The sequence below is a fragment of the Diabrotica undecimpunctata genome, chromosome 1 (genome assembly GCF_040954645.1).
Source record: "Diabrotica undecimpunctata isolate CICGRU chromosome 1, icDiaUnde3, whole genome shotgun sequence".
NCBI classification, from domain to species: domain Eukaryota; kingdom Metazoa; phylum Arthropoda; class Insecta; order Coleoptera; family Chrysomelidae; genus Diabrotica; species Diabrotica undecimpunctata.
Window position 1 is genome coordinate 39,270,150 of NC_092803.1, and position 21,192 is coordinate 39,291,341.

Below are 21,192 nucleotides of genomic sequence, written 5' to 3' on the forward strand. Positions count from 1 at the left end.
TTATTAAATAATACAACTAGTGGAACTCAAAATGTGTCCGCTGATCCACAAATCAAATCAAAACGTAACGTAAATCTTCCTAAACTAAATTTAAGTATATTTGCGGGCGAGATTACAGATTTCCCCACTTTTATAGACTTATATAATGCTCTTGTACATAATAATTCTGATCTTTCTAATATAGAAAAGTTTAGTTATCTTCTGCAATCACTTAAGGGAGTACCTTACAATTTAATTAAAAGCATTAAGCTGCAAGATTCTAATTATATAATTGCTTACAACACCTTAATTGATCGCTATGAAGGTAAACGAGACTTATCTAGAGCATTATGGAAAAATATTCAAAATGCCAGTGTGGTTAAAACTGATAATCCTGTTTCACTTAGAAAATTATTAGATATTTTCAATGAAAACTTAGCCTCTTTAGAAAAATTACTTTTTTCTCCCGCTCAATGGGACTTTATTCTAATGAATTTACTGATGGACAAATTGGATGTAGAAACAGTTAGAGCTTTCGAATTACACTTTGCTTCAAAAAATGTACCTTCCTATGAGGAAGTTTATAAGTTCGCATTGCAGCGTTGCACTTCATTGGAGTCATATAAAAGACAAGTCAGCAAAAATGTTAAATCTACTAGTTCCGATACTTCTAATAACGTAAGGTATTCATCTCGTCAAACTTCTACATTTTTGACCAGTTCTGTCAAAAATAAGTGTCTATTTTGTGGTTCGGATCATGCTTTATTTAAATGCAATCAATTTCTTGCTGAATCACCTCAAAAACGTTTTGACTTTGCTAAACAGAATAAATGTTGTATAAACTGCTTGTCTAAAACTCATGTTACGATCAAATGCCCTTCATCCAAAAGATGTACACATTGTAATAAAAAACATCATACTTCTCTTCACTTTGATAATCTCAATGCGAATGATTCTTCTTCTTCTTCTTCTCACAACGAGGTTGCTAGTTCATCTAACGATCCTATGCCTTCTGTTTCCGCCTTATCAAATACTTTGACAAATAATGTCTTGCTAGCTACGGCTACAATCCATGTTCTCGATCGTTTTGGTAAAGCCTTGGAAGTTAGAGCCTTATTAGACAGTGCGTCTCAAGCTAACTTCATTAGTAAAGAATGTGCAGACAAATTGAGTCTCCCTAAATTCAATGCGGCTTTATCGATACAAGGTCTTGATAGAATGTGCACCCCAGCTAAATCAGGCGTAAAATTGAATATTTCTTCGTCTTATGACATAAACTTTCATTGCGAGATAGATGCAATAATTCTTCCTAAAATCTGTCAAAATATGCCAACTGTTCCAATTTCTTTAGACAACTTGCCGTATCTTCAACATTTAAGGTTGGCTGATAAAATGGCAAATATTCCAGGTAAAGTTGATGTTCTATTAGGAGCAAATATCTTTCCTTACATCTTAACAGGAGGAATTATTAAAACCCGTAATGATCAGCTTTCAGCTCTTGAAACAAGTTTCGGTTATGTTTTGATGGGAAATATTCCACCTACAAATATAACAAATATTCATTCCTTTTTCACGTCATTTTCTGCTAATGATTCTGAGCAATTAGATGCGACATTAAAACAATTCTGGGCCATTGAGGAAGTACCAGAAGTTAAATCTTATTCTCCGGAAGACTCATTCTGTGAGAAGCTGTATACTCATACCACTTATAGAAATTCCGAGGGCAGATTTGTAGTAAAGCTGCCTTTCAAAAACGAAATACCTTCTTTTGGCGACACAAAACGTTTAGCCTTACAAAGATTTAGTTCTTTAGAGCGCAGATTTGCCAAAAATGAATCACTTAAGATTCAATATTCAAGCTTTATCAAAAGTTTCATAGATAATCATTATTTAAATCCTATTCAGCCAAGTACGGCAATAAATAATGCTTATTATCTACCACACCATTGTATTTACAAGGAGTCCAGTACTACTCCATTGCGCGTTGTGTTTGATGCTTCCGCACACGCCCCTAACTTTCCGTCTTTAAACGATACGTTATATTCAGGTCCAAAATTACAAAATGATCTTGTAAATTTATTGCTTAAATTCAGGTTTCATAAATATGTCTTTACTGCAGATATTAAATCCATGTTTACTCAGATTCTTATCGCTCCTGAGCAACAAAGATTTCAAAGAATACTTTGGCGTTTTTCGGAACAGGAATCTATTGCTGAATACGAACTTACTCGGGTTACTTTCGGTGTGTCTAGCTCACCATATCTTGCAATTCGTACTCTACAGCAGCTAGCACTCGACGAACCGGACTTACCTGTAGCCTCATCTATACTCCTAAAAGATACTTACGTAGACGATGTGGTGACAGGAAAGGATTCTTTAGAAAATAGTGTTCTTGCTATAAAAGAATTAATATCTTTATTGAAACGTGGTGGATTTGAGTTACGAAAATGGGCAAGTAATGCCCCTCAGTTATTCTCTCTCGCTAATATTCCTTTGGATCATATTCTGCAACAGTCTTTTTCATTTGACTTAGATCAATCTTCGTTAAAGGTATTAGGACTTGGATGGAATCCATCATCTGATGATTTCTTTTACAAAATTTTACCTCTTCAAGCTTCCTGCACAAAGCGAAATCTCTTATCCCAAATAGCTCGCATATTCGATCCTTACGGTATTCTTAATCCTGTCACTTTGATAGTGAAGACTATTATTCAACGTCTTTGGCTACTTAATTTAGATTGGGATGCAACTCCACCTTTGGAAATTACTTCAAGGTGGGAACAATTTAAAATTGAACTGCCTATACTATCTAACTTTACTATACCTCGTCATATTTCTTTAAATGCAATTATTTCCTGTGAGCTTCATGGCTTTTGCGACGCTTCTTTACGTGGATCTTCTGCTGTTACATACCTTCGTGTGTGTTATGATACAGGAGTCATCAAAACTTATTTTCTTTTAGCTCGAACAAAGGTATCTCCTACCAGGGTACAAACTATTCCTCGTCTCGAGCTCAATGCAGCAGTAATTCTTAGTAAATTATTATCTTATATACTGCAGACTCTCACTATACAGTTTAGTAGAATTTACGCATGGTCAGATTCGACTGTTGTTCTTCATTGGATTAATTCACAGCCATATAAATGGAAAACCTTCGTCAGTAACAGAATTTCTTATATTCAAGACAGGATAGCTTCAAAGCACTGGCGATATATTCCTTCTTCATTAAATAGTGCGGATCACGGATCCCGTGGACTTTTCCCTGAGGATTTCTTAAATACTCCTGCTTGGTGGGTGGGTCCGGAGTTTCTTCGCACTACTGAAGATAACTGGTCATTCTCTTTGACCGATTCTATTGAACATAACTTAGAATTGAAACAGAAAAGTTGTCTTTTGTCTTTTCCATCTGATGAATTTGTCGATAATCTCTGTAATCGATTTTCTTCCTTTTCAAAATTAAAACGTATCTTTTCCTATGTTCTTAGATTTGTTGGTAACCTAAAATCAGTCAATCAACGAACAGTTGGAAAGCTTTCTATTCAGGAACAAAGTAACGCCACTAATCAACTAATTAGATTAGTGCAACAAAGATATTTGAAGGAGGAAATAGAACAGGTTAAAGGTAATTCTATAAAATTCAAATATTTGAAAAAATTAAATCCCTTCTTTGATTCACATGATCTCCTAAGAGTGGGCGGAAGACTTAGCCAGTCAGAATTAGCGTATGACAAGCGCTTTCCTCTTCTTTTACCTTCCAAAGGTAATTTTATTAAATTACTTATTTCGGAAATCCATATTGTACATCTACATGCAGGCATTCAAGGTACGCACTTCGCCTTGTCACAAAACTTTTGGATAATTTCATCCAAACGTGTTATTCGTAGTGTTCTTTCAAAATGTCTTTCCTGTTGGAGACTAAAACCTCAAAATTATCAGCCACCTATGGGGGCTCTTCCCGACCTACGGATATCCAAGGCCAAACCATTTTCTTGCGTTGGCGTCGACTTTGGCGGTCCTTTTCTGATACGAGCCAATAAGCTTAAAAATGCTAAACGAACGAAAGCCTATATTTGCCTATTTGTATGCTTTGCCACTAAGGCTTTGCACTTAGAATTGGTATCTGAACTTAGTACCGAGGCATTTTTAGCCTCATTCAGACGTTTTATAGCACGCCGAGGACGTTGCTCTGTTGTCTATTCTGATTGCGGAACAAATTTTGTAGGAGCAAAATCCTATTTAGAAGACATTAAGTCACATTTTGACAAAAACGACGTCATTACATGGCATTTAAATCCTCCGGCAGCTTCCCATTTTGGTGGATTGTTTGAAGCGGGTATAAAAAGCGTAAAAACACATGTGTCTAGAGTCATAGGCGAACAGGTTTTAACCTATGAAGAATTCAACACATTACTAATACAAATAGAGGCTGTCTTAAATAGTCGTCCCTTATGTCCTATCAGTAATGATCCAAATGATTTTTCAGTGTTAACACCTGGTCATTTTCTTACACTAGAGCCTTTAAAGATAATTCCCGATCGGGATTACAGTGATGTTAATTTAAATAGACTAAGTCGTTGGCAATTGCTGCAACGATTACATGCAGACTTTTGGCAAAGATGGAGCAGAGAATATTTACATACTCTTCATCAACGCTCGAAGTGGCATAAAAATGAGGGTAATCCTAATATAGGTACACTCGTACTAATACGTAATGAGACCAAGCCTCCCTTACAATGGCAAATGGGTCGAATTAAAACTTTAATTTTTGGTCAAGATGATATTGCTCGCGTAGCTATCGTAAAAACCGCGAAAGGTGAACTTAGGCGACCTTTGGTTAAGCTATGCCCTTTGCCTTATATTGACTAAAAATGCAAATATGCATTTTGGTGGGTGGGAATGTTACGTCCCTCCACATATTCTCAGTTTTTATTAATAATTTTTATTATTTTATTTTTATATTTTAATTCTTTACTTAACGTGTGTGTATATCTTGTTATCGTAAATTAATACGGACCTGTACAGCCCCCCCCCCTAGTCTTAAGGGAGCAAGCTACGGGACGAGACGCATATTTCAGTCTTAGTTTAGAGATAGTCCTGTATAAATCGTCGCGCTAAACACTCCAGTATTTGTATGACTAGTACCCTGACCACGTGACATTGTGAGAAGATTTTGTTCCCGAATCGCCCAGTGCACTGAGGAAGAAGAAGTATACATCAACATCACAGCATCACAGGTACCGTAATTTGATTGCATACACACATAGTATTTATATTAATTGATAAATTTACATATAACTTATTTTCATATTAAAATTGAGCCAGCACCTAAATAAACATTATGAGTGAGTATGTCTCTTATAGAACTTAATTAACTTCATTCAAATTGGATATATTATGCAACCTTTTGAAATCATCTTCGTGGATTTCGCTATATTGGTGATATTAGTCAGCGCGTCGTTTACGCAGTTCTTTATGCTTGTGCTTGGTCTATGTCTACTAGTCGCTATCGCTAGTCGGAAATCGGCGTTCGCCGCAACAGTACATACGTTAGTGCAGCATATAAATAAACAGTATATTATGTGAATACGAAGGGTGAGTTTGCAATGTTTATTAAATTGTATCTGTAATTAGAGTTTAAATTAAACCAAATTTTATGGGAAAATGTAGCAGGATATTTGCCCGTTAAAAATAGCTGAACAACAATTCAAATGTTTATTACACGTTACATGTTTATTAACACATTATTCTGGGTGAAAAATCAGTATCATTCCTCGTAAAATTATTTAGGGATATAATATTTTTTTTATTCATTTTTATGATGTTATTTTGTCATCGAATTTAGATTTTATACTGTTTTAGAAATAATAATTACAATTTCATATAAAGCAATAAAATTCTAGATACAAAATCATGTAAGTTACAAAATTATTCCATGTCAGTGTTCTTCCTTAAATTCCTTTGTCACTTGCTTTCATTCTCTTCTATTCTGTGACTTTTCTTAATCGTCGGTTTTTATTTTATAAATATTCAACATTAGCACCTATTTAATATTTGTTGCCTTCTAAGTTTTCTTTTGTAAGTATTGGTTTTTACTGCTGGACTAAGTTTGGCATTTATTACTACTATGGATGAGAATAGATTAACTATAAGACAAATTTTAATTTATTGACTTAAAGATGGCTTCTGGGTGAGCACAAACTAAACAACTGATCTAATCCTATTACGCGACATAGCAAATGAATGGTGCGGATATAAAGAATACATTAAAATAGAAAAACAAACAAGACGACTACCAAAAGGGCACTACACGGTATCTTCATTATTAATAAACGTATAGTTACATACAAGATATCATAGGGCACTGTGGATAAAAATATAAACCAAAGACAAATTTTGATTTATTGACTTAAAGAAGGCATCTGGCTGAGTCCAAAATAAACAATGATCGAATTCTAGCATGCGACATATCAAATGAAAGGGGAGAATATAACGAATATATTAAAATAGAAAAAACAAACAAAGCGACTACTAAAAGGGCGCTGCACAGTATCTTTATCATTTTAAATGATTTCATAGCGACATACGAAGATATCATAGGGCACAATGGATAAAAATAGATTTACTACAAGACAAATTTTGATTTATTGACTTAAAGAAGGCCTCTGGATGATCACAAAATAAACAGCTGATCGAATTCTAACACGCGACATAGCAAATGAAACGGGAGAATATAACAAATATATTAAAGAAAAAAAAACAAACAAGGAAGACAAAGATTTATTGACTTAAAGATGACCTCTGGTTGAGCATAAAACAAACAAGTGCTCCAATCCTAACATGCGAGATAGCAAATAAAAGGGGAGGATATAACGAATATACTAAGAAAGAAAAAACAATCAAGGTGACTACCAAAAGGGCACCACACAACAACTTCCTTATTAATGAACGTATAGAGACATACGAGATATCATAGGGCATTACGGATGATAATAGATCAAATACACTATAAGGTAAATTTGCTTTATTGACATGAAGAAAGCCTCTGACTGAGTACAAATAAACAGCTATCAGATTCCTAGGATATGACACATCAAAGCAAACGACGTGAAACGCATAGTACACATAATTATATAGCATGCATATATAATGTATATAGAATACTATAATATAAATATATATATATATATATATATATATATATACAAACAAAACTATTTGGGTATGCAGCGGAAGATATACTTTGACCTTGCAGGACAAAGAAATACTCTTTTCTACCAATCTTTCGCAAATCGTTATTTGCATCATCAGGGTGCTACAATAAACAAAATTAGTACAAATTACAGAATAAAAATTATTTTGTATCTTACACTAATTGAGGTTAGTTGTCATGGTGTTTTTTGTTGTCAAAAATTTTGTTTTAAAACGTTCTTTTATAAAACACATATTTAAAAATACTTAAAAACACATATACATAAACATTTAGATAAAATTATGTTACAAAACAATTACAGAACATGTAGTCATAATATAAAATTTAGGTTATAAATATTCTTATCAGAAACAAAACAATTGGTTGTGAATTAAGTACTACCAACTTAAAACGACAGAACGTTAAATCTTAAAATGATAACAATGTAAAGGTAATAGTATACCTGATAGATGCTGAATTTTCTGAAAAAGAAGAGGCAAAAATACTTATTTTATGAAGTAGAAGAGATATATATCTCATATATAATGAAACTTATATAGTTGACGATGAATTGCCTTTATTAGTAGATTGGTGTAACCTAATGTCACTCTTGTGAAGAGTCAAACGGCTGGAAACTTTTTGGGAGGTGTGACCTACATAAGAACCTTCACAGCCTAAACAACTAAGTTTGTATACATCACTTTTATCTGAGTTAGGTATGTGGGGGCCTTGTAACTGGCTCCCTATATGAGAGGGTTGGAAATCTTTTGATTCCAAGCCTTACTTCAAAGGACTTGTGATTGGATGTATCTCCATAGGTTTGGTTCTTCAGTGACCGTTGAAGGATAAGGATTGTTAAGGTGAGCAAATATTGCTCCAGAGAAATAAAAGCACTTTAAGTTTATCGACTTATAATTAACTTATTTTTAGAGTGGAGAGGTTCAAAACGACCGTAGCTGACAGTACAATATCAAATAATTCTTTCTTTATCACACGTAAAAGAGAAAACCGTATTTATGAGAAAAATGCCCGATTTCGGCGTAGAGAAATATTTTGTATATGAATTGAGAGTGTTTTTAAATGCACATGCCTCAAGGGCAATGCTTGAGAACGAACTAATAAAATAATACTTGGTGCGTAAAAGTGTAGATTATCCCTCTTGTATTTAGGTGTGAAAACTATTTAAGAGGCTGTGGTGCCAATCAGTCGGGTATCCCGAGCAACTTGATATTAGTGAATATTTTACTTTTTCTACACTAAAAAAAGTGTAAAGAACTATATTTTTATTTTATATTTTAAAATTATATGTTCATTTCTGGAACAAGGTACTTTGTCTTTCAATGACTTGTACAAAGATCCCACAACTAGGGTGCTTTTAAAAGCAATTTTTACATTCGGGAAGTATTGAGCAAAAATTCTGGTTAATTTGGGAGAGACATCCTTAATAAATGGAAGTGATACAAAAGATATTTTAGGAATATTGTTAGTCAGTGAATGGGAATCGGAACTAACTTTCATAGCACCTGTATTTTGGGGAGGGTTCACTTGTGTGTTCAGTATAACAGAGGATATGTTAAAGATGATTTTCCTGAGTAAGGATTCGAGGTAAGAGTTATCTAGGAACAATCGTTTGAACTATGAGATTCTTCTTTCTAAAAACAGGGACAGCTGGTTTACAAACTCTTGTGGTGATTTGTTTCACTAGATTAACTTTCATGCTTGACTTGTGGTAAGAATGGTAGTTGAGATATCTCCCAGAGTTACACTTTTTTCTATACCAATCTATTGTAATGATGTTATCCAGTTCTCTGGTGAACATTGTGTCCAGAAAAAGAACAGAATGGTTTTGATCCTCTTTTTAAAGAGTAAATTGGATGTGGGGGTCATAGCTATTGAAAATGTCTCTATTTTTTCGCAAAATTGTTCTATAACTCTTTTCTACGCAGTTTTAGGTATACACAATGGTACATGAAATAGGAAGAAAAAATAATTACCTTTAAAATGAAATACTGTAGAGAGCTCTAAGACTAATTTTAAGCAAGATACAGGTCTTCACAGTTTTCTATTTTTAACGATTTTTACTATTTACGGCAAAATGCAAAAATTGTGGATGAAAACTGCACTCTCCACCCTTAAAAGCCATTTTAATTTTTGTTGATAGGACACTGATCAAAAGTTATCGAATTTTTACCGTCGAGTTGATACAAATTTTATTTAAAAAATGGATTTCGCACCCGTAACTCATTTAAAATCACCGGTTGATTCATGCGTTGTTTCTGAGAGAACGGTTCATTCTACAGAGAAAATGGCAATAAAAATTTTTGTCGAACATTATCGATTCTTGGTGTTGTCCACCCCCTTCCCCCTACGAGGGGCCGTTTTAGGGGGAAGCCTGGGAATAGGAGTGGCAAAAGTTTTTACATATTTTTTCGGGTCTCAAAATTGACATTCTTGCAAAATTCAGCTTGTTCGTATAATTTTTAGAGGTTCGGTGGCATTTTCGTCTCTGACAAATGTGACTGGAGTATTCTTTCCTTGTTAGTCCTAGAATATTTTACGATAGACTATTTTAAAGTACAGAAAATAAGCTTTCTATTTTATTTGTAATGCATATACCTAAATATACAAGAAAAAAAGTTATAATGAGAAATTTAAAAAATAACCGTACAACTTAGATCTAGAAGCTTCTAGATGTGTGAGTGGCGAAATTTGAAAAATCGTATCTGTGATACTGTAAATCCCCGTGGAAAAAAGTCAGGGTAAAAAAGAAAAATAGCTTGTCTTCCTGTTTTTTTCACTCCGTTTTTTGAATATATTTTTGTCAAAAAAAATTATTTTTGACTTTAAAAGATGACATTTCGATAGGTAATTTAATTTTGAACACCTTTTCTGTAACTATATGTGAACGAAAACTGCTTAGAATTCACCCAAATGCACCCTAGTGCATAGGGTCAAACTCACCGCTTTCTCAAAAACGCACTCCTTTAAATAGTAGCACTCCGCGGTTTTTTCATATTTGGAGGTCCATTGACTGTATGAAACAATAAAACCCTTTTAACGTTGTAGTTCCTTTTACCCCTATTTTGTTTAACATAACCAATAGCTAGGACACTTTAAGCGGAACGATTGCTGTCCGTTCAGGAGAGAGTGCACTGTATTTCTTTCTATATGTACTATTATATTTTCTATATGTACTATTTACATAAAAGTATTTACGTTTACTTATCTAAAAAAAATCAATCGTAGATTAACCGTCCTGTTTGATAATAATTAAAAGTTAACCAAATTCAAATTAAAATATTCAAGTTGGAAGAAAACAAATTATTACACAATTTTGGATACTTTCTGTTCCTATTTATCATTTTACATTCATTTATATTGTTACAATTTAAAATTATCTAAACTTATGACTACATATTATAAATTGTAAAATCTATAAATAAATCATCGCAACTGTGTTATTTTTAAAGTATGCGTGAACAAATAATAACTCATAAATCGGTTTTACAAAGTGATTATTTTCTCTGGTTTTTCCAAGTAAATTTTTTAACTACTTGTTTTAACCTTTAAATTAGAGCAATCGCAAAGTAACTCCCCCGATATTTTGTGTCAATTTTTTTGGACACGTGGACCAACGGAGAGACTTGTGAAATGTTTCCAAGCCAAATTTGATCGAAAAACAGTCAAAATAAATACGAAAATTTCAAATCCATGTAAACAGTCTTTCTGTTGAGTTCTGTGTGGTAACGACGCAATCGTAAAAGACCAGGTAGACTTTGGTATAGGTCCAATAAGGTAAATAAATTGTATATTTTGACATCCATATTCCAATTATAAAAATAGGTTTCTTGCATTTGTAGTTTTGTTTACTAACAAATGAGTGGCTTCATATCAAAGATAGACATATGTATCATGCAAGAAAAATTGAAATATATTGGTTTTTTTGTACACAGCTGCTATTATTCTTTTAATAAAAATCTCACTTCCTTTAATTTTAGTGAAGACTTCAAAAGTAATCGTGTGGACATTCTGATATCAGAAAGATATGAAATTATTATAAAATTATTATTTGAAACAACATATGTCCGCTTTTCGAACAAAAATGGGTAAATGTCCATGTTTTATCCAAATGTGATGGTAGGGGTCCATTTTTGATGCCAAAAAAATTGTATTTGAAAGAGTGAACCCTCCGTTTGGACCTAACTTAAAATTTAATGCTTATAACATTCATATAGAGAATCAGATATTTTAAACGAAAATTCCAATTTTAAAATCTTTTATTGCTAATCTTTTTAAGTTGCATTAGTACCTACCCACAAAGCAATTTAACTAAAAATATATAAACTAAAATATTCTAACTTAAAAAATATTTAAACTTTAGTAACATTCAAATTGAAATTAACACAAGATCACCATCAAAATCAGAATTATTATTTTCACGCTCACATACATCGTCACATTCAGCCGATATTTCAGGGTCTGCTTGCATTATGTTTTTGTACCACTGCAAAGTACCATTCTCCCTCTAATTTACTCCAAAATGTTTTTCAAGCAATTTTGCTATGTCCTTAACCTTTTCTGCTTTTAGGGTCACATCAATACGAATTTTTTTTGGGTTGATCTGTCCAATAGTGGAGTTGGTCTTACAAATTTTCCTCTCTGCACCAGTGTCAAGGTTGTAAGCTATCTCTCCTTTCACAACGATGTTTCCCAATTTAGTTTTCCGAAGAACTATTCGTTAGCAGGTGGAAATTTTGAAATGAAGTTGAGCCGCTGTTTTCATAAAACTTTTCGCTTCTTGTTTACAGTCCAACGGTACCCAATCCCTTCCAATGAACTTAATCGTACCATATTTCTTAAAAATTTCATGATTTCATTCTTTTGTCACAATTGTGTTGATTTTTTTTTTAATGTTTTCTGTCTGTCGGTAGGAAGCAATGAGCGACCTGTAACAGGAAAGACTGTTTTAATTTTTCGTATGCTCTGGAGCACAGCTATCCAGAAACTTGCGGCACATAGTTAAAATATTTATATTCTTATTTTGTCCAGTGCAACCATCAGACACCAAACGAATGGAGTCATATCCTCAGCTGATCTCAACTCATTAAATACAATGGAAGCAACCTCGTTGGATGATTTTTTTGCTTCGTCTTCCGTCCAGGTATAAATTGAGACAGTACTGGGATTCAAGGGTTCATTCGACAATCCTTTAACTAGTGAAAGGTTATAACAGTAAAACTGTCGGGAATAGTACGCACTTTGATCAGTTACTTTTGGCAAAACAAGGTTCTTTTGACAATCAAAATTAAAAATAAAACTTCCTTGTGGTTTTTCTCGCACGTGTTGGAAGAAGGTTTGTGCTTGTTTCTTGTGTAACTTCTTTTTATTTTTAGACACCTTTTTTCTTCCTCAGTTATTTTCACCTGAAAAAGGTTTTGTAATTATAGGCAAGTACTACATTCATTCATGCTAGGGTAAGAGAATCCAATGTTGAATTCTGAGCAAAATATTTTTCTGAAAAATCCCTGAGTAACTTTCTCAGATTCTTCTTTACTATAATTGAACATTTTCCACATTTTGGCGATATTCAGGTCTGATGGTAGATAGACAAATAATGAGTGATGTCTTGAATAATGCGATTCAATAGCTTGAAAACTACAGATGAACTTTTACTTCTTCTCTTTTCGGAGCAAACTTAACTTCCTTGTGGTTTCCGCCTCGGGTTTCCACTGGGACATGAGATACACCGTTCTTGAATTTTCGGAACACTCATATAATTCTATGCTTAGTAATAGGCTGCAATACCTTGAGAAAAGCATCCCTGCAAACGTTGAGATTGTTGCCAGCGTGGTTTACAACCGAATATTGGTAGATTGTGGTTTTCCCCTTTATAGGCTCAAGGTTTTTTCTTTTGGGGTTCGGTGGGCCAGCCCGACAGTATTTTAAAGTGAACGCATCTTGCTTGCTTTTTTCTGGGATGGAGTAAAAGGCTTAATAGAGTAAATTATCGCCTGCAACAGTAAAGCTTATAACCGCAACTGGTGAGATAATTAATACATATGGCGAAGCTAATATGTCAGTATCCATTGGCCAGACCACAGTGAAACACAGAGTATTAATTACAGAGATCTCCGATGAGTTCATATTGGGGATGGATTTACTAAGGAAAGTTGGGGCTGTATTGAATGTCAAAGATGGAGTTCTCGAGATCAGTGGTGAAGAGTTGCCGTTTCATGAAGACAAAGAAGATGTTATCAGCTTAATAACTACTTGTGACGTAACAATACCCGGTAATAGTGAGAAAATTTTGATGACCAGACCTGATGGTTACTGCCGAGAGGGAAGTTTAAGGATGGTCGAAGATGTGAATAATTCCGAGTTCCTAACGGCAAAAGCTTTGGTGAGAATTCGAGATGTCGTTCCTGTAAGAGTTATGAATTTAAAGGGAACTGCTATTAAGTTAAGTAAAAGAACTTTGATCGGACAGTATGTTCCCGTGGCTTCGATTTGTTCTATGAACACTAATGGGAAACCATCGAAATCTAAGTATCCAAAGGAGCTTGTTGAGATAGTGATTAAAACATGCCCGAGGTCTTGATGATGAACGAACTAAAAAAGTGAATATATTCATCCATTATACCTTATAGCCACCACGTAGCCCAGAATTTAATCCGCTTGATTTGGGTGTATGGGGCGCATTAAAACAATGTATATCCCATAGAATCCCATAAACATTCGCAACCAATTAATATGAGACTATCTTTTATGGAATATATTGACAAGAATTAAAGAAAATGGAGGACATATCGAACACTTATTTTGAGAAAAAGTTATGTTAGGTATTTAGTTTAACTATTTCGTAATTTGGTTTGTAAACAAAATGTTTTGATTATGACTTTAATTTAACATAAAACGTAAAATGTTTGATGTAAAATCTTATTATTATGTTATTTTGTCAAATCCTATTATTATTATCCTGCTGATATATTTATTTTATTTAATATTTTATTAACTATTAACTTTAGTTAAAGGTATTTTATAGCAAAATTCAGAAGTATTAATGTTTTTGTCTATTTTTTCTTCGTTGCCGATTATCTCGAAAACTGTTAAGTTTTGAAGTTATTAACAAGTATACCTTTTTTTTTGTTAAAATAATGTATCTTTAATATTTTTTATCCCAAATACAGGTAACTTAAAGAGCAAAAAAGTTAAGTGCAAATTTATAACACATATGTGGCATAAGTGGCGCCCTCTATCAGTTACATCAAAGTGTGCATCAACTTCTAATTTCTCATATTTAAAAGTGCCCAGTTGTAAATTTTATACCTAAATCTTTAAAAACATGAAAGTTATAGGGAAAAGTAAAATTTTAATTTTGCACTTTAACACCCTGTATCTTTATCAACATTTATATATCAACATTTTATTAAAGAAATTTGGCTTAAATCGTAATATTTTACAGTGTAGAATCTACTGTTTCTTTTTGTACAATTACCTGAGGGCCACCCTATATATAAATAGAAAAGGTTAATGCGAGTGGTTAATGGCATGCCTCTCAAAACAGGAAAACAAAACACAAAATAGTATATCGATGGAAGTCAACCGTATATACGTATTTCTGACTATTGGTCGTCTTCAGTACGGTGCAGCCAAGTTAGAAAAGGAGCGTGTTAACTTGGGAAAGGATCACTACAGGAGCAATGCGACTAGTTTGTGGCATTAGAGTTAGAAAACCTTGATGGTTTCCAGGGCAACAACTAATTACATCGATATTCTATGCCAAATTACATCTATATACTATTAATTTTTTATTTTCCTGTTTTGTGAGACATGCCATTACATTTTACTTTTATTTTTCACTCGCATTAACCTTTTCTATTTGTTTTAAACGTTTTATTGTTTGACATTCGGTTTTCGTTTGAGGCGGCAATGAAATGATAACTACGTGGTGTTCTCTAGGTATCGAAGATAACGTAAAATATAGATAGGACACACCAAAACTGGTTTGACAAGTGACAATATTGATATTATTATACTATTTATCGATGCATGCTTTAAAATCTCACACAACTGACACTTCAAACCAGCAGAGTTGCGCGCTATCTGTATTTTACTTAATCTTTGATTACCTTTTTAACAGCTGGCAACCCAGTAACAATTTTTCTCAGGTAACCTTATATCATCATAATAAAAAAAATAGCTTTAATTTGATATAAAAACATGCGTATACGTCATGAGCAGCGTATTTTGTTTAAAAAATAAAAGTACGAAATAAGTTTTGTTCAAAAATTAATTACTCTTAATTGAATTAAAAATATTTGTAACCACTTTTTAACTAGCAACCTATTATCAATTTATTCTTTTAATTTTAAATTTATGTAAAAATGTGAGTTTGATGAACTGCAATATGGACGTACTGACCCTGCAGTGGTATCTTAGATTATTAGTAACAATTGATATCCATTTTGTGCCACCGACAAACAATTCCAGTACACCACTCCGAGATATGCTCTTCATTCCAAGCTCTTATTATTACATACTTTATGTATCTGATTAGTAAGACTATCACTCCCACATGTAATAAGTTCTGCAAGTATACCAGAGGTGGATACACGGGGAGGGAAAATGCGGTAATTCCCCCCTCCCAACAAGGTCCAACATTAAAGAACCTATTATTTATGTCTTTTATGTCTTTTGGTTGGTGTTTCATTGGAAGTTCCCTCTCCAAGGCAAATGTTTAGATCTGACTATAAACTGAGATATATCGTCACTTCCTGGAGTTTTATTATTTTATTTGTTTTACACAGAGACATTTTCTAGTTTGCTTTCCCTTTTAACGTCTCAACTACTTCCAATATTCCATTTTCAAAATCTCGCTTTTTTCTTCTGTGTAAGTAGGTACTCTTCTCTTCTAAGATCCTTATAATTTTGTTGCTTTTCTCGAGTTATTCTTTGTTTCAAAGTTTATATGCATCATTTTTTCTTTACTGAAAATCTTTACTTAACGCCTTAAGCGCCGCCATACAATAAAAATTGTTGGTCTCTGGGACCAATTTTTTTTGTAATAGTCTCTGTTTGCTAAGGTATTTTATAATCTATTTGAATAATATTTTTGGGTATCTGTCTTTTTTTTGTAAATTTTGAAAGATTTTTTCGTGGCCTAAGATTTGTGCCACGCGGTCCAAAGAATTTATATTGCTTCTACAGGGCCATGTGGTACATACGTTGTGCCATTGCACTGTCTGGTATTCAAGGACAAAGTAAACGCCTCGAGAATCAAGAGACTCGTTCAAGCCAGTCTGTTGTTAGCGCCTTAGATGAACAGTTTTTGAGAATAGCAGTGTGGTAAACTGAATGTAAACACGTTGTACTCACAATGGGAGATTACGAAAAAGGGCAGAAACGCATTTTAGAGTTGTGGGATGATGAACTAATGTCGGATGAGGAAAGTGATTCTATAATAATAGGTGACGTTTATTTGTCTGAAGCTTACTCTCCTAGTTCGCAAGCTTTGAGTGACTCGGAAGATGAAATGACGCTATGTTAATGCAGTTTTTGTCCAAAACAACGTAAATTATGTCAAGAAGTAAATGTTGCAATGGATTCCGGGGCATCTTCAAGCAAGACAAATAGTTTATCTGCCTCTAATGATGTTGGAGATTTTAATTTACAAAATGTAGACAGAGCCCAATAATGAGCTGAAAGTGACCCAGAAAATATAAGTAATCATCCAGATGGCCTAATTGACTTGAATAACTTACAGTGGAACCCTGTTGACGGATCATCTTTTAAGAATTTTGACTGTGATGGAAAATATATGGGAGTTAGAGCTCAAATCTATGAAGATTATATAATTAGGAATCCCTATAGTTTTTTTAAGGAATTTGTTTGTGACGAAGTGATTACTCTCATGGTTAACGAAACCAATCTCTATGGCGAGCAGTGTTTGGCGAAAGAAGGACTGACACAAAAATCGCGCATCAAAAAGTGGACTCCAACTGATCATCTGGAAATGGAAAGGTTTATTGGTATCCTATCATGGATGGACTTGTGTAAGTTGCACACTATACGATTGTATTGGAAAAAATCATTATTATATCAAAATAAAATCAGCCTTCTTATATCGAGGAACCGTTTTGAGTTATTCCTAAGTAAGTGGAATTTTAGCGATGATAATAATAATACTTTTGCAGACGACAGACTTCGCAAAATTACTCCCCTCCCCACAGTTCTTTTAAAAAACTTTAAAAAAGTGTTAACGCCTGGTAAAAAAGTGTGCATTGACGAGACCATGGTACCATTTCGTGGTCGACTACGATTTAGGCAATACATAAAAATTAAAAGGCACAAGTTCGGCATAAAACTTCACAAGTTGTGTACGGAAGGAGGGTACACTTATAATCTATGGATTTATTGTGGAGCGGGTACCGAAAATGGCGGCCAAGCATCTTCGAATGCAGTGTTTGCTCTAATGGACGATCTTCTGGATTCTGGTAGAGAACTGTATATGGATAATTATTATACAAGTGTCTTCTTGGCAACCAAATTATTAGAACAAAAGACGCATCTGGTGTGCACCCTCCACAGCAACCGAATATAATCCTAAAGAGGTGGTCAAAAAAAATTAAAACCAAAAGAAATATATGCCAGAGAAAGTGATTCCGGAATTATGGTTATGAAATAGCGCGACAAGAGGGATGTGTTTATGCTCAGCACCCTTCATAGAGATAATACAAAAGAAGTATTGCAAAGAGGTGGTGCAGTAGACAAACGCGAAGCAATATTCAATTATAACGGAGCTAAATTTTACATTGATCTGTCTGACCAAATAATCATCACCATCGAATTATTATTGGGGTCTGCAGTTGTAAACGATTTCCTGGTCTATAAGGAAGTTACACAAAAAACATTGTTCATAACCGATTTCAAAGAAAAACTGTCTTATTCATTGTTACGTATTGGAACAGACGATATAGATGAACATAAGCCCGAAGTTAACACCAAAAATAATGCTTTGGAATAAACTAATTCAAGATTGAGATGTGGTTTTGCTAAGAAAATTTGAAAAATTCCGATGGCTAAAAAATTGCAACAAATAAAAGTTCCCGCAGTAAATGGCAATGTATGCTCTGTAAAAAACATTATTGTGTTGACTATTTCTTTACTACACACCGAGCAAAAGCTGTATAAAACATAAAGTTCTATCTTCAATTTTTTTAATTTTATTTGCGTGGTTATAATGTAAATGTTAATGTAAGAATTACTTCTTATGTTTAGAAGTATGTTTTCCATTTGCTTTTGTTTTAGTCTTTAGGTATTCAAACATTTTTCAAGTAACCTTATTTTATATTTTTTGAATAAATATTACAAAAAGGAATATATCATTAATTTGTACTTTTTCAAGTGACAGAAATATACTATATAGGTGTAATCTTTTTTCGGATCAAAATCACTACTTGGCTTTCCGGGTCACATATTTTCAACTTCCATATAAATACTACACAAGTGCGGCACACCGTGTAAGCCACGATCCCCAAAATACCAGACTGTATTTAGGCACAACATATGTGCCACGCGTTCTGAACAACAAAATTGGGTATGGCACGCGCATTATACCACGTGGCACTTAACGTGTTAAACAGATGAAATAGAATTTTTACTTAAGAATGTTAAATTTAATAACTGGAAGAAAAAGCTCAGTGGAATTGATATATCTCTTATTGTAGCTTAGTCCTTGGCCTATTTGAAAGCAGATTTATATGATTTTCCCCCCATAAAAATACTATCACTTATATTGTCAGTTACTGTTTTACTAACCTTTTATTTATCTTCTGTTTCAGATATTTCAAGAACAAAATTGTGTCATTAATAAAGTCAACGCAGTGTAGTTTTAACTATGGAGCAGAATGAGTTTCCACTCCATTCTGCCACCAAATTTGGGAACCTAGAAGAAGTTCAACAGTTGATTGAAAAAGGAGCAATAATTAATGAAGTAGATTCTGATGGTTTGACGTCACTAAGTATAGCTGTAGATTGCAAGGATCTAGAAGTAGCTAAATATTTGTTGGCACACGGTGCTGATGTAAACGCAATTGAAATGTCTGAGGAGAGGAGGCCTTTACATTTTGCTACGGTCAATAATGATCTTGAAATGACCCGATTATTGACAGAAGCTGGAGCAAATATGCAGTGTCCAAATAGCTATGGAAATTTGCCAATTCATATTGCAACCGAATATGGATATGTAGAAATTGTAAAATATTTTTTCGAAAATGGAATAGATGTAGATATTAGAAATGAAAGCAGCGGAATGACACCTCTTCATATGGCTGCCTGTGGAGGTTACATTGAAATAGTAGATTACTTACTGTTAAATAATGCTAACGTGCGTCTCAAAGATTGTCAGAATCGGAGTTCAATTCATCATGGTGTTTTAGGAGGTAATGCTAAAATTGTTCGTGGCCTTATAGAAAAAGGGGTTGATATAAATGCTAAAGACATGTTTAAGTGGACTCCTTTACATTTGGCTTCTAGAGACGGATATTTAGAAATTGTCCAGTTACTTTTAAAAAACGGTGCAGAGTGTAACCTACAGGGGAGATCCAGGAATTATTCTCCACTTCATTTGGCATCTGAAACCGGAAGTCTAGAAATTGTAAAATATTTTATCAGCCTAGGGGTAGACGTGAATTTCGGTACAATTCAAGAATACACTCTTCTACATGCAGCTTGTAAATGGGATCAACTTGAAATGGTTAAATATTTGTTTGAAAATGGTGCAGATGTTAATAAGAAAACTTTAACCAAAGGAGCTACTCCTTTATATTTCGCGATAAAAAATTTATGCCCAAATGTTGCAGAGTTCTTAATTCTAAATGGAGCAGATTTAAAAGAAGCTGAATATAAAGCCAAATCGACTTTATCGATAGTCTTAGAAGATGTGTCAGCTGATTATTCAGATTTACCACAGATAGAATATATTCTTGCAAAACTAATAATCAAATACACCGTGCTAATTTACAATCCCATTGAAAAATTTATTCAAGATGGTTGTCCTTTCTTCAAAGAATTATCGCAATACTATAATGACTGCCAAACAGAAATGACAAGTATGAAGAGTGTGATAATAAAGAATAGTACTGTTTCATTATATCAAATAATTTGCGATTCCAATAAAGGTAACGCGTTTGTTCAATATCTATATAACGACAATATTAAAAACAAGTTAGAAAATATTGAAGATTACCTTAAAGACTTTTTAATATATGGTAATATTCTTCCGTTGGTTCAACTTAGGATTAAGAAAGGCTATCAAAGAATGAAATTACTTACAGATGCTGACTTAATAATGAAAAAAATTGCACCTCAGTTACCATCAGAAATAAGATGGAAAATATTCGACTACTTAGACATGACTGATCTTAAAGCTGTGATACAATCAGATGTATTCAATTAAAAATGATTATTTGTTTATTTGTTTCTTTATAAGAACGTTATGATTTAGGCTGGCTGGGCGATAGGGAAATACCTCGCTCGGGGAATAATTTGCAGTATCTCTTCCGTACTCTAATAATTACTTTTCTACTTACTAATTACTTGTCAAGTTCGCTATCATAAATGAGCAAGATATTATGTAGATTTTTTGATCTTTGTAAATCTATAGTATTGTTTCCCTTATTTGATTTGAGCCCAATTTATCTTATATACATGATCATAATTGTTTATGTTTATCATTTTTTGACATATGGAAAAATGAATCTGATATTAATATACTTGATGGGTTGACGGGGACGATCTCATCATTCTCATCAGTTCCGACTCGACGGTCGGGCAGTGCGGACGTGTACCTTTGGAAGGAGCAGCTAATCGTGAGGCCATAGAGCTATTCAGCTCTCGGTGTATTAGAAACCGTTTGTGGCGCCGGTAGTATTGTTTACTGACAAGGCGAAAAGCGGATGCGAGGTTGTTTTTAATTAAACTGTCGAGGAGCTGCCTAGGCTCCTCGCAGAGGTTATTTGCGTCTG

At 33.7% G+C, this 21,192-nt stretch overlaps 1 protein-coding gene across 1 annotated transcript in view; it reads left to right on the forward strand.

The window, feature by feature from the left end:
• The window catches only part of LOC140440503 (uncharacterized), a 112,055-nt gene that overhangs the window by 56,732 nt on the left and 34,131 nt on the right, over positions 1–21,192 (forward strand). The window contains exons 3-5 of the mRNA XM_072530917.1: positions 16,932–17,220; positions 17,362–17,671; positions 19,043–20,617. Of these exons, the coding sequence (XP_072387018.1) occupies positions 16,932–17,220; positions 17,362–17,671; positions 19,043–20,617 (2,174 nt within the window). The remainder of the gene's footprint in view (positions 1–16,931; positions 17,221–17,361; positions 17,672–19,042; positions 20,618–21,192) is intronic.